The sequence below is a fragment of the Cygnus olor genome (genome assembly GCF_009769625.2).
Source record: "Cygnus olor isolate bCygOlo1 chromosome W unlocalized genomic scaffold, bCygOlo1.pri.v2 SUPER_W7, whole genome shotgun sequence".
NCBI lineage: Eukaryota > Metazoa > Chordata > Aves > Anseriformes > Anatidae > Cygnus > Cygnus olor.
Genome location: NW_024429078.1, coordinates 1,110,263 through 1,122,494, shown reverse-complemented (window position 1 = coordinate 1,122,494; position 12,232 = coordinate 1,110,263). Strand labels below are relative to the sequence as shown.

Here is a 12,232-nt window from a genome sequence, read left to right as displayed (position 1 = left end):
AGTGGGGTGGGACAGCCCATGAACCTGAGTCCCCCTCTGGCCCTAACCTGCTGCTCAGAGGAAAATAAGCCTGAGCTATCAGGAAGCACTGGATTTTGGTAGAATAAATCACTGCAAATTAATATCCCGGTCTTAGGTGTCTGTTGCTTCTTTCATCCCAATGGCCAACACATGACTTTATAAATGGTGTTTAGGTAGCATACTCAAAAATAATTAATTACTGGAAGGAGGGCCAGGCCTACTGCTGTTGAGCTATGAATGGACTCCTAATGCGATATATATATTTTTTTTAATAGAAGGAATGGGTGTGTTGCACCCAGTCCTGAGTTAATTAAGCCAGTCTGTGGTGTTACAGAAAGCCACTACTTGGAGTGTATGCTCTTTTACAGAGCAGAAGATCAACAGAGAAAAGAAAAAAATGAGTTTGAGTTGCCATCGCCACTCTTTTCCATTAGCTCCTCCAGCATCAGTGTAAAATGAAGCCTCAACCTTTTATGTTTATTTGAGGAGATAGACTTATATTGATGATAACCCACTCCACCTCAGACCTTGGGCAAGTAAATTTAGGGCAAATTCAGCTTCAAGACATGGAGAGCACTTACATGCCAGAATCATCAACTTTCACCAGGAGTTACCTTTGAAAATCCCTTCCGCCCCATCTTTCTGCATTCATGTAAAACATAGCTAATGACTTTCCAAATTTCCTATTTAACCTGGCAGCCTGAGGGGGTCAGCAGCTCTATCCACATGCTGACTTTTATTAACTGAGGACTTGAGGCCCTACTGGAATCCAGATGAGACTAAATTTTCTTGGTTAATTAATACTTTGAATCATGGCCTGTTTAGTTACCTATTTGTATGATGGATTTGTCTAAAGTTCTGTGTATGATGTTACCTAGATATTTTGAAGACACTTTGGGGGAAGTGAGGCGGTAGACTAATGCCTTCAAGCCTGGCCTTCTTAATTCTATGTTTTCCAGACTTAAATAAATATTAAAATATAGGTACCCAAGTATCCACTAGTAATTACTTCTCTACTGGATCAGGAACAAGAATTGCTGTGACTTTGGCTACAAACTGGCTAAATGTACTAATTGTGTGTAAGACTTGCTCATTCCCAGACATTGTATTCCCTCTTGTTGCTTCTTTTGTATGTCTTGGCCCTTAAGGGAGCATTCAGATGACCTAATTGCAGCCATTTTTGGTGTCTATTCTAAATCATCAGTTACTTGAGACCAACAGATGTTCCTCTGAGGGGCAAGGGACATTAAGAGAAGTGTAGACGATAAGATTAGTGATGACACTGAAGTTTTATAGTTTGACCAACACTTAGATGTAATTCAGTCATGTCAGCCCTGGCCTTGGTTGATAAGCTACTGAATGTGGAAACTATTCTGTAAGAGGTTTGCATGGTACTTTGCACACAGCAATTCCATGTAGGGTCAATGATAGCCACATTTCCAATAGTAGCCATTAGTAAAAACCACCACAGAGGAAACCAAATAGAGTCTCTAAGAGGGTGAAGCGGTTGCTCTTGCTGAGGTGAGACACGCAAACATGAAGCTGTGGCTTCACCCACCCAGCTCCCAGATTTGCCTAAGTGACTATTTTGGTTGATTTCCTGAAGATATATCTTGTTGGAAGCGTAATATGCTACAAGTTGTGAAGGAGTTGAACTCTCCCAACTTCATGGAAATGACAAACCCTCCTTCCAAGCACTAAAGGCTGCCATGAGCCCAGAGGGAGAATTGGATTGTGCAGCTGGATGTGTGTGTGTTTGCAAAGAAGGGAGGAGAGATGAGGAAAGTTTCTCCTATGAAAGAAATGATCCAATTTGAAGCAAGTCCCTCATGGGAAGAGCTGTGACAGAGGCTGCTCTGATCCTGTTAATTTTCACAGTGCAGCTGTCAGCAGGTCTGTAAATAGTACTCCGTGAAGCCAACACTTCCTATCCACACATCAACCATTCAATTAACAGAAGAACAGAAGAAGGAAATAAAGTGCACCACAGCCTTCTATCACGGCTTTGATGTTTCCCAGCAATTTATGAAAGCGTACACAAATCTAATTATAAGCCCCACTGCTTCCCATTTACATGGAGCTCCTCAAGTTCAGAGCTGTTTATATAAAAATAATTGTTAAAAATACCTCGGCTGATCTACGGCATTGTGGCCCCCCCACTCACCGGAGCTGCCATGCCGCTCCTCCCAGGGAGTTTCTGCTGACTCAGTACTTTGGTGCCAGCATACACGCATAATACAAGCTGCTTCCCTGCTGCTCTGCAAGTGAGATGCCTGGGCTGCAACTTCATCATGCCCACAAAGGGCTATTTTCCTTCTTTCCTCCACCTGCTCAATACTCCTGCAGACTCTCACAGTTTTCTCTTCCATCCCTAATTCACCTAAATATTCCTCTGCTGTGTTGACAGGGAGTGAGAACAGCTGCTCGGCCAACTTCCATAATGGGGCCGTGTCTGAAGTTAACTTCACAGTGCTTTGCAAAGCCTTAACTGCACTGTAGGAACGCACAGCAATAATAATAGCAGTTATAAATATGAGCCAGGGTTGGTTTCTTTGATTGGAGACCTGAGCATCCAAACCCAGGAAGATGGCAAATGGTGCCCCATTTCCTATGAGTCAAAAAGAGGCCCACTGCATATAATGACACTGACACTTGTTTCTTAGGGCAATTTTTGATAATCTCATATTTAAGTCACTCTCACTTTGTCATTCATTAAACTAGAATAATTATATATTTATTTTTTAACCTATTCAGTTCACAGTCTCTTACAGTATCAGAGGGTAGAATGAACATTGTATAGGGTGAGAAGAGAATCCCTTCATCTGACTATTAATCATGGGCTTGGTTGGGAATTTCAGTGCCATGGGTGAACTTCCAAGGAATATGGTGGGTAGAGGGTGAAAGTCAACCTTGTTCATTGTGCTGTGTCATTCATATTTATAGATTAATAAAAAATAGTAAATATAGTAATTTGAGATCCGATCAGTCTGTAGCCTAACAACACTGAGTTAAAAACTGCATGATTTCATAGAACCATACAATATCCCAAGTTGGAAGGGACCCACAAGGATCATCGAGTCCAAGTCCTATCAAATCACCAATTTGATACATGTGGCTACTGAGAAGAGATCTGAAATCGTTTTTCTTATTTGTGTTGATAGGATCTGCACAGAAAAATGTGGAAATGGAAGTCCCCAGGTTAGCAGAGTTTGGGGTTGCAATACTTTCTTTTTTTTTTTTTTTAAGTTCAACTAATTTGAATCTTTCTCTGTAAAGCAGACATCTGTTCAGTGCTTGTATTCAAGTCTCACATTTTCCTTTCTTTTCACAAAAAGAAAGATTCCCCATGAAAAGTAATTTTCATGGAAGATTTTCAGCCAGGCATAGATAGACTTGGAATGCTATTTCCTGGATGCAGAAGAAATGCTGCAGCTTGACCAACTTGGTGCAGAGACTTCAATAGCTAAACAAAAGAGTACTTTGTGTAATGAAGGAAACCACCCTATAGCATTCTGGATGTCTTAACAGTTTTAAAACTCATGAATAAAGAGAGATATAGAATGAACATAGTGCTGACAGTTGGGTGTTAGGCAAGTTCAAAATACACTCGATGGATCAGGTATCAGAGGACTCTGACAAGGGGATGCCTGGTTACTGAATCCCAAATTGCTTTACTTGGGCAGCAAACACCCAGAATGGGATTCAGCTCCCCTTGCATTAGACATGAAGTTAGGTGTCCACTCTAAGCTGCTTGCTCTTTGCACAGATTCCTCCAAGGCTGAGTTGGGTAATACTAAGGTAGATGTCTGAGGTATTTGGGAGGACTCACTCTCTGAAGAGAGGCCAAATTAAGAGCATCAGCATCTGATTTGTAGATGGCTAATCTGGGATAAAGTTACCAAAAAACTTTATCTCCAGTAAGATTACTGTGGCAGTGACAAGTGGAGCAGAACATCAGACGGCAATGGTGTGTCACCAGGGAGCAAAGGCAATTGTAGACTCCAAGACATCTGCAGGAAGCAAGTGGTTTTGCTTTTGTTTTTAAGCAGTAAGGGTCCTTTTTCATTCTAAATTGCACTTCAGGTGACTAACCACTATTTTGTATTTGACAGACCATGGGAATCCAACACCTAGAATTAGCTAAAAAGCACACTTCTACTTGGGTTTTGGTTTGACAGGTTTTAAAATATATTTCTGTACAGTATAATACCTCCAGAGGTATCTATTCCTCCCTATTGATTGTAACAGAAACTTAGATGACAAGCACTTAGACAATAAGATCTTAGTTCCTAAACTTTTAGATGTCTTCGGTTAGGTGAGACAAGTCCCACCTCAGTTATTCAGTCTAATGCCATTACGGAGAGCTTCCTTATAATTAATGAAAGGGATTTCCATTATAATTTATTAAAGGGACAGACATGCCCAGAAGGTGATTTATCCTATCCTAGCACAGATAGGTAAGGGGAAGAATGCACAAATATCTAGAAATCTCTCTCTCTCCTCCTCTCTCTCTCCCCCTCCCTCCTTTGTGGGAAAACATTTAGAATAGATTATAAATTTTCAGGCTGTTAGAGCTAAATAAAATGAATTACATTCTTAATTCCTCCTTACCTTATCTGCTTCTGTGCAAAAAAAAAAAACAAAAACAAACACCATAAAACAAAAAAACATAGGTAACATTAGTTTTACCCCTTTCAGGGATTAATTCACAAGAACAAGAAATTCTGAGGTGCCATTCTGAGGTGGGTGAGACAGCCAAAGAGATACAACAGTAGTATAATATTTAACCCTGTGTACTTTATGGGTAGCATAAAGGCTGCTGCAATTTTGGTATGAGTGATGAAGCACGAAGGAGAGTTTATTCTGCGTGGGTGAACGTACAAGGCCATATCTTATATATGTTGTGCAGAATGCCTCTTCAACATTTGGCTGTTGCCCAAATGTGAAGACACGGAGAGAAAGAGAAAACCAAGCTGAAGATGATGCTTAGGTAGGAGCATGATTGACAGGTAGGATGATAATGTTGTCCACAGCAATTGAGAATGGAGGTGGAAGAGAGAAGATTCAGGGTTTGGGAGGAAAAGTTTAAGAGCTCTGCTTTATGCATATTGAGCTTGATCTGACAGCTAGACATCCATCCACTAGGAGATGCTGGAAAGACAGGCCAAGATTTTAGTTTGGACAGGAGTCAGTCCTGCAGTAGAAAAGTCAGATCCGCAAGCTGTCAATATAGAAATAGTAGCTGAATTTGTGTTGGTAGATAAGGCTGCTAGGGACAAGGCTTGGATGAAGAAGTAAAGAGACTCAAGGGAAGAGACCTGTTTATGCCCACAAAGCTGAAGGTAAAGGACATATCATTGTTAAAAAAAAAAAAAAAAAGTGCAAAAGTACATGAAAATGATGACCTCTCACAAAGGAGGACATGAAGGTCAAATAAACTCTATCCTAAAGCTGATAGGCAATTTTAAAAGACCCCAAAAAAGCACTCTTGGCTAGTGCTCTCAAATACAGAAGGAACTTTGGGCCTGCTCAGAAGTAAGGGATTTGGGGAAAGTTATTTCTCAAAGCAATCACTTTGTGTGAAAATTTGAAAGTTGTAGACATGCTTGGTGGGCCCTGTGGAGAAAAAAGAGCCTTGTACAGAGAAGTGGGCTTGTGACGGATGGCAGTCAGGCACCTGTCCAAGGAAAGGTTTATAAAAAAAATTCATAAAAGAAAGTTACCTTTTGAAACTATTAGGCAACATATGTTGTGTGAACAGGAAGTCACAGTAGAGCAATAATCCTGACAGCTGTTGAGAAACAGGAGTCTGCCGCAGGAATGAACAGCTCGAGACCTGACAAGAATGATGATGGATGCCCCGTTGGTAGTACACGAGGACAAGGCAAGAGACATTTAAATTGGCTGAACCACAGGAACAACTTTGAGTTGGCATCGCAGCTGGACAAATGAGGCCAGTCCTAATGGTGAAAGAAATGGGAGGGGGAGCTGAAGGAAGATGGCAGCAACACACCCCTCCTTTCCAAGGACAAGGGCTACATCATCATCTCACCACGAGGTGGCTGCATTTCTCTGTGAACATCCAAGCCCTGAAAGATGCAGTGCACCCTGAAGTACCATGAAAAGGAGAATTGGAACAGAGATCACTTGCAGAATTTGGCCTATTTCTTTCAAAGTGTCCAAAGCATTTTGAGGCCCTGTGGGAAAAGCAGTGTGTGCTCAATGTCTTGATCAAGTGGCAAGTCACTTGACGGGTCCTCACTAGTCTGCTGAGCTGTGGTAACCACCTGTACGACTGCTCATAGCTCACATGGGAGATACAAGGCACTGCCACGTAATTTGGCTCAAAATGAAAACTAAGCTCATAATTTTCTCCTTGCATTTTCTGTGAACTAACTGTATTTATATGGAGTACTGCTGAGGTTCAGCCAATTCATGGGAAGTTGTCAAGCCATGGACATTTGAATCTAGGATGTATCTAGTGAGGGTGAAAGTGCAATGCTTTCTCAGATAACCAGATGTGGTTATTCAAGAACATTTCTAAAGCAAGTATGAGTCAAATAAGTCAACAAGAAAAATGGTCCCATAGAAATCTGACTGATGAAATGGCCAAATTCTTCATTATTTTACACATCCTAAGTTCAGTTGGCTTCAGCAGGATGGAACAAAAATTTGCTCTGAAGTGGTCAAGAGAGAAGTATTTTTTCTTTATATAAAGAGTGCTGAAATAGGAAGGATAATTCCTGGTGTCAGTCTATAGACGCTATCACTTTGGGTCAAAGTTTTAAAGAAAGACATTCAAATACCTCTTCAGCTTTGCTCAGTAAAGATGTCCACAATATTTTACTGTGCGATGCCAGCATCAAGCCCAGCATGTGGGTCTGTTAGAAGGAATCTCCTGAGAAGAGTCTCACAGTCTTGATTGTAATAATTCAAAAAAATGGAGATGCCACCTTTTAATAACATCACTGGTAAACATGTACCATTTTCTAATCTGACCTGTCTGAGCTTGTGTTCTAAAAAACACAGTCTTGATGATTCGCTACTACCAGAAACCTCTTCCCCTGTGTACTGGGTCTGGCTGGGATGTTAACTTTCCCTGCAGCAGCCCATACAGTGCTGTGCTCTGCACTTGTAGCTAGAACAGCACTGGTATCACGCCAGTGTTGTGTCTGCTGCTGAGCAGTGCTGGCACAGCATCAGGACTCTCTCTAACCTTCCTAGGGGGTGGGCAAAAAAGTGAGAAAGGAACATTACCAGGGCAGCTGACCTAAACCAACCAAAGGGATATTCCATACCATATGATGTCACACTCAGCAATAAAAGGTGGAAAAAGGAAGAAGAGGGGAGGGGTGGGCTCTCGTTGTGAAAACAGCTGGTGTTCAGGAGGACAGACATGTGCGTTGAGGCCCTGCTTCAAGGACATGGTCAAGCATCGCTCATTTGTGAGAAGTAGAGAGTAATTTATTTCCTCTGCACTTCCACATAGCCTTTACTTGTTTTGTTTAGTTTTCCCTTTCCCCCTCCCTTTCCCCTTTCCTTTTTTTCCCTTTAGTTAAATTGTTAATTGTTTAGTTAAATTGTTTAGTTAAACTGTTTAATTAATAATAATCTTTCCTTAATAATTATTTTTTTCCCTTTAATTAAATTATCCTTATCTCAACCCGTGAGTTGTTCTTTCCTTTACTTCTTCCCCTCCTCATCTAAGGAGGGGGGAGTGAGAGAGCGGTTGTGGTGTTCAGCTGCCTAGCACGGTAAAACCACCACACCCTGTGACAAACTTCCCATTTTCAACCCTACACAGACCTAGAGCCAGTCCACCCGGCCCATTTTCAAGTTATTTGGATAAACTTGTGAATTGAGATCAGAGGTTCTTATTGAAAGGGAGATTTTGAATACTGAGATTCCCTGTATCCTTTACAAGTCTTCAGCATGCTTCTTAGCCTTTCCTTATTTACACTGTGAATAATTAGTAATAATAATATGCTATTATAATAAACCAAAACATATTGGACCAGATTGCCTTTCTGTGCTGATAATGGAATGTCTTACATTCCTCCAGGTCTGCATGATGGTGTACAAGTATCATTTTGCATAGAAAACACATTTCCATTTTAATTTCCACTTCCCTGAACTATCAGCTTTGAAACGTTGTATTACTAGACATTAGTCCAAGCATTACCTCAAACATTTCCTGGAAGATTCAGTAGCATCTGACTGTCTTTCAAAAGCTGGATGTAAGGGACCACATTTATGCCCAGGCAGACACTTCAGCAGCAGAAAGGCAGTGAGAGCGCACATCATGGTGTGATGCATCTCTAGCTTCTAGCGCTATCATGTGAGCATGCTGTTTTCTGCTCAGTTTTGGCAAAAATTTCCTTCACGTAGAAGCAGGGACTCTTTGGAGAGGGAAAACAAAAGCCCTTAGACACAAGTTTGTGCTTGATTTATCCCTCTGAAACTTAAGTCCTTAAGCTCATGGTGAATTTGACCCAATGTTTTTGGCATCTGTGAACCATGTCTTTTTTTCAATGCATCAAAACTGCTGGTGATGGAACACAGCACCCCTTGGAGTTCTGTGCAGGTGTAATGAACTGACAGTGTCATCCTGGCCTTTCTTCTGATGAGTTAAACACACCCAAGGTCCCACATGCTTAAGCCATCCTTCCCAGAAGATGGGTAGCAAAGCATAGATAAATCATCCCTCCTCCTCCATCAGGCCACAGGGCAGCAAAGTCTGAACCAATCCTCATGTGCCATGTTACAGAGCTACTCACCGGCATTGTCTGACTGCCATGCAAGGCATTGATAGCTGCTTGGGCCTCCGCGTGTGAAGAGTATTTCACAAATGCACACCCTAGAAAAGGAAAAAGAACATTAGAAAGGTTGTAGAGGTACCAATGACAGTCTATCTAGCTAAGTGTCCTGTCTTCAGAACTGGCAATAAAGAAGCTAGTGGAGAAAGTATAGCAAACCAGTTATTCCTTCTCAAAGCCCAGCCATTAAACACAGCTGCATCACAAAACCCTATACTGCCTGCAGCAGGCACTGGCAGACCCAAACTTAGTGAGTACTTTTTGAATCTACTTATCTTTTGACCTCCATAGCTTCTCATGAATATATATTTTGTAATTTATTGTGTGAAAACAATTTTCCTTCTATTTGTATTAGACATAATGCTGAATGCTCCTCCCTCTGGTGTTATGGGAAACAGTGAGGAGCTGTGTGAAAGTCAACAGAAAGCTGCACATGCTTGTTACAAGCAACCACAGGCCAGCTATAGAGAGGCATTCTGCTTGCTCCAAACACACAAGGTCTCTGTCTTGTATCACTGCCTGGTAGAGCTCCATTACACAGACTGCTCAGTGCTTGTCCAGGCTCCAAACAGCTTTGGTCTGACAAAGCATGAAATACCTTCTAATAAAAAAAGTAGGGATGGGAGAGAGCTACACGTGATGACTGCCATCTTGCTACCACTGAAACCTGAATCAGTCTTTTACAGCAAATATTATATCACAATTTGCAGAGCCAGTGCCTCTATGGGTGCTTTCCTGCAGACATCAGAGAAATGCAGGCAGTGCTTCTTTGGCCTGCACTGCCACGTGAGGAATTTCAGACTGCCTGAACTCTTACTTAAGGTTTTAGGTCACAGAGGTGCATTTATGAATATGTGCTAGAGTGCAGAAATGATCAACACTTCAAAGGGTCACATGCACCACTAGAGTGGGGGAAAGTATTGCTAACGTTCTTAGCTACAAGCAAACTGACTCAGAGAGAAGAAGAGCAATTTCCATATGCTAAGGCAGTTTTTAGAACAAGTTGGAAGAGATCTGAGAAGTTCTGGTTTCTATCCCCTTTTATTACTATTAAAGACTTTTAAGCTTTTAATCAATTTGCAAAGCCCCAGTTGTTTCCCTGAAGGGGCGCAGATCACTGCGCAAGGGATGCCAGCCCTAACAATGGGACAGCTGTCCTTTATTCCCTTTGTAGCATCTTTAGAAGGTCAGCACACCCTCACAGATCCATACAGCGCATGGTGGAAACCGCAGTGCTAAAACACTTGTAAACTAGAAGAATGAGAAACAAGTGTCTCTATAATCATCACTACAGGCTGGCAGAAGTAGAATCAAAGGAAACAATAGTAGCCCCTTCTAAAAAGAACACACACATATAAAAGTAGCTTGCAGTTAGGAGCCCCTCACTTTGCATTCTTCCTTACTATTGTGCTCAGACTGTATTTCAGGAAAAGCATAGCAGTTGCTGCTAATAGTTGGATATAATTTATAAGGAGCTGAGAGGAGACAATCGTGAGAAAATGAGATAGATAAACTTCAGCTGGAAACAATAGGGATCAATTATGACATAATCACAGTCCAGCATTCCCAGGCTCCTGAGATACTGCACCTTCCTCTTCATTAATCAGAGATAATCCAGAATTAGGGTGTTTAATTATTTGCAGAGATTCTTTTCTACTTTCTGCCTCTAAAAAGAAGATGCTGATTAGCAAATATACAAACGCTTTCCAGCTTCAGTCATCCATTGTATTTAGAGCAGGATTTTTGGCTTCCGTGTTGCTGTCATGTTGAGGGCTTCACTCTCTTCAGGTGAAATTCACCCCTGTGCTGAGGAACCTGATGGATGAACAGAGCTGGATAAAGATGGGAATAAAGGGAACAGGAGGAATTTATCTTGTTTAATACCTGAGATGCTAATGAGATCCCTCCATTGCTTCTGATAGGTTTTCAAGTAGAAAAGCAGGTGAAAACTCAGCTTTCACCTGTGTATGGTGGCAAGGCAGTAGCAGAGAGCCTAATGTTTTGATCCCTTTATTTGTGTGTTCAGTGGGATGGCTTCTGAACACAACACCAAATGTGTACATAATCTTTCTGCCCCTTGTCACCAGAACTGAGGTGATCTCCAGGATCTCATGAGCTGAGGACATGAATCATACCACTCTTCAAAACAACGGTGTCCCCATGACAAGAGCAGCTCTGGAGTTTGAAGGGATTTTGACACAGAGAGAGATATATAACCTGTGCCGAACAGAGAGATACCTGTGCTCGTGTGTTTTTTTTTCTTTCCTTATTTCAGGATTACAGAGCTGGAAGGGCTGCTCTGACTGTCTTGTCAGCTCTCCTGCAGGAACAGAGGAGACTGCAGAGTCAGAGCCTAAGGTTATGACTGCAGAGGGTGATAGACTCCTCTTGAGGGACTTCTGGTGTTGTGGGAAATCTTTACTTTCTGAGTTACTGAAGTAGACAACTGCAGAATTAAAAACAAACAAAACAAAACCAAGAGGCTGTCCAGGCAGCTGCAATCCTGTGGGTCCTGCTGGATTACTAAACTGGATCCCATTTCATGGTGGCTTCCTCACCTGAGTACTCCTGCGCTCCTGGATGCACACAGGTGAGCTTTACCCAGAGAGATACAGGCAGGCTCATTCCTCTTCCATCTCTCTCAGGACAGACAGACTCTGCACTTCCCTTAAGGCAGAAAAATGTCCTGGTCCCAGCTCTCCTGCCACCTGGTTGCATGCTCCAGTAACTGTTATGCTTGACCCTGGGTGACTTGTGCAGGAGATGGAGCTTGCATGGAGGACATGGCTCCGGACATCCTCCCATGGCTTCAGGAAAGGCTCAGATGCCTTTCTGGCTATGACTGGCCTGTGGTGTTATTCACTGGGAAGCTGGGACCTACCTCCTCCAAGCATTGCTTTCATTGAGGTGTCTTCGAAGCTCGCTCATCACAGGGATGCCTGGTGAGGCTTCATGTAATGGCTTTGCTAGGACTGAAGTCTATGCACTTAGTTAATCTGCCTAAAACTCAATTTAGGTGGAATTTATGCCTTATGGGTTTTACCCAAAATAAGTATCTCACAAGCAGTATTTGTCACATTGGTTTCTAGCAGATGGAAAACATTACAGACTGGGAATAAGTTTGTGGGAGTTCTGGCTCGCCTGACTGTCTCCTAAGGGCACTACCCTTAAGTTTGGATTGAATGCTCTGTGTGTGTGTGTATGTATCTGTGTGTGTGGAAATTGGGAGCTTCACATTCTCAGTAAATAGCACCTGCAAATGGAAGCTGGTGATATTAACTCTGTCAAGGCTCAGTATTGATCCTGAACATCTCAGTGAAATGCAAGCCTAAGACTGCAGCCTGCTAGCACTAATAATTAAACTGGTTAGCAATATGGAACTGCCACTCAGATTC

The 12,232-nt window shown here is 42.1% G+C and overlaps 1 protein-coding gene across 1 annotated transcript in view; it reads right to left on the bottom strand.

The window, feature by feature from the left end:
• Positions 1-12,232, bottom strand: part of LOC121063021 (CUGBP Elav-like family member 4) — a 1,483,068-nt gene that overhangs the window by 797,889 nt on the left and 672,947 nt on the right. The window contains exon 5 of the mRNA XM_040543331.1: positions 8,799-8,878. Coding sequence (XP_040399265.1) covers positions 8,799-8,878 — 80 coding nt within the window. The remainder of the gene's footprint in view (positions 1-8,798; positions 8,879-12,232) is intronic.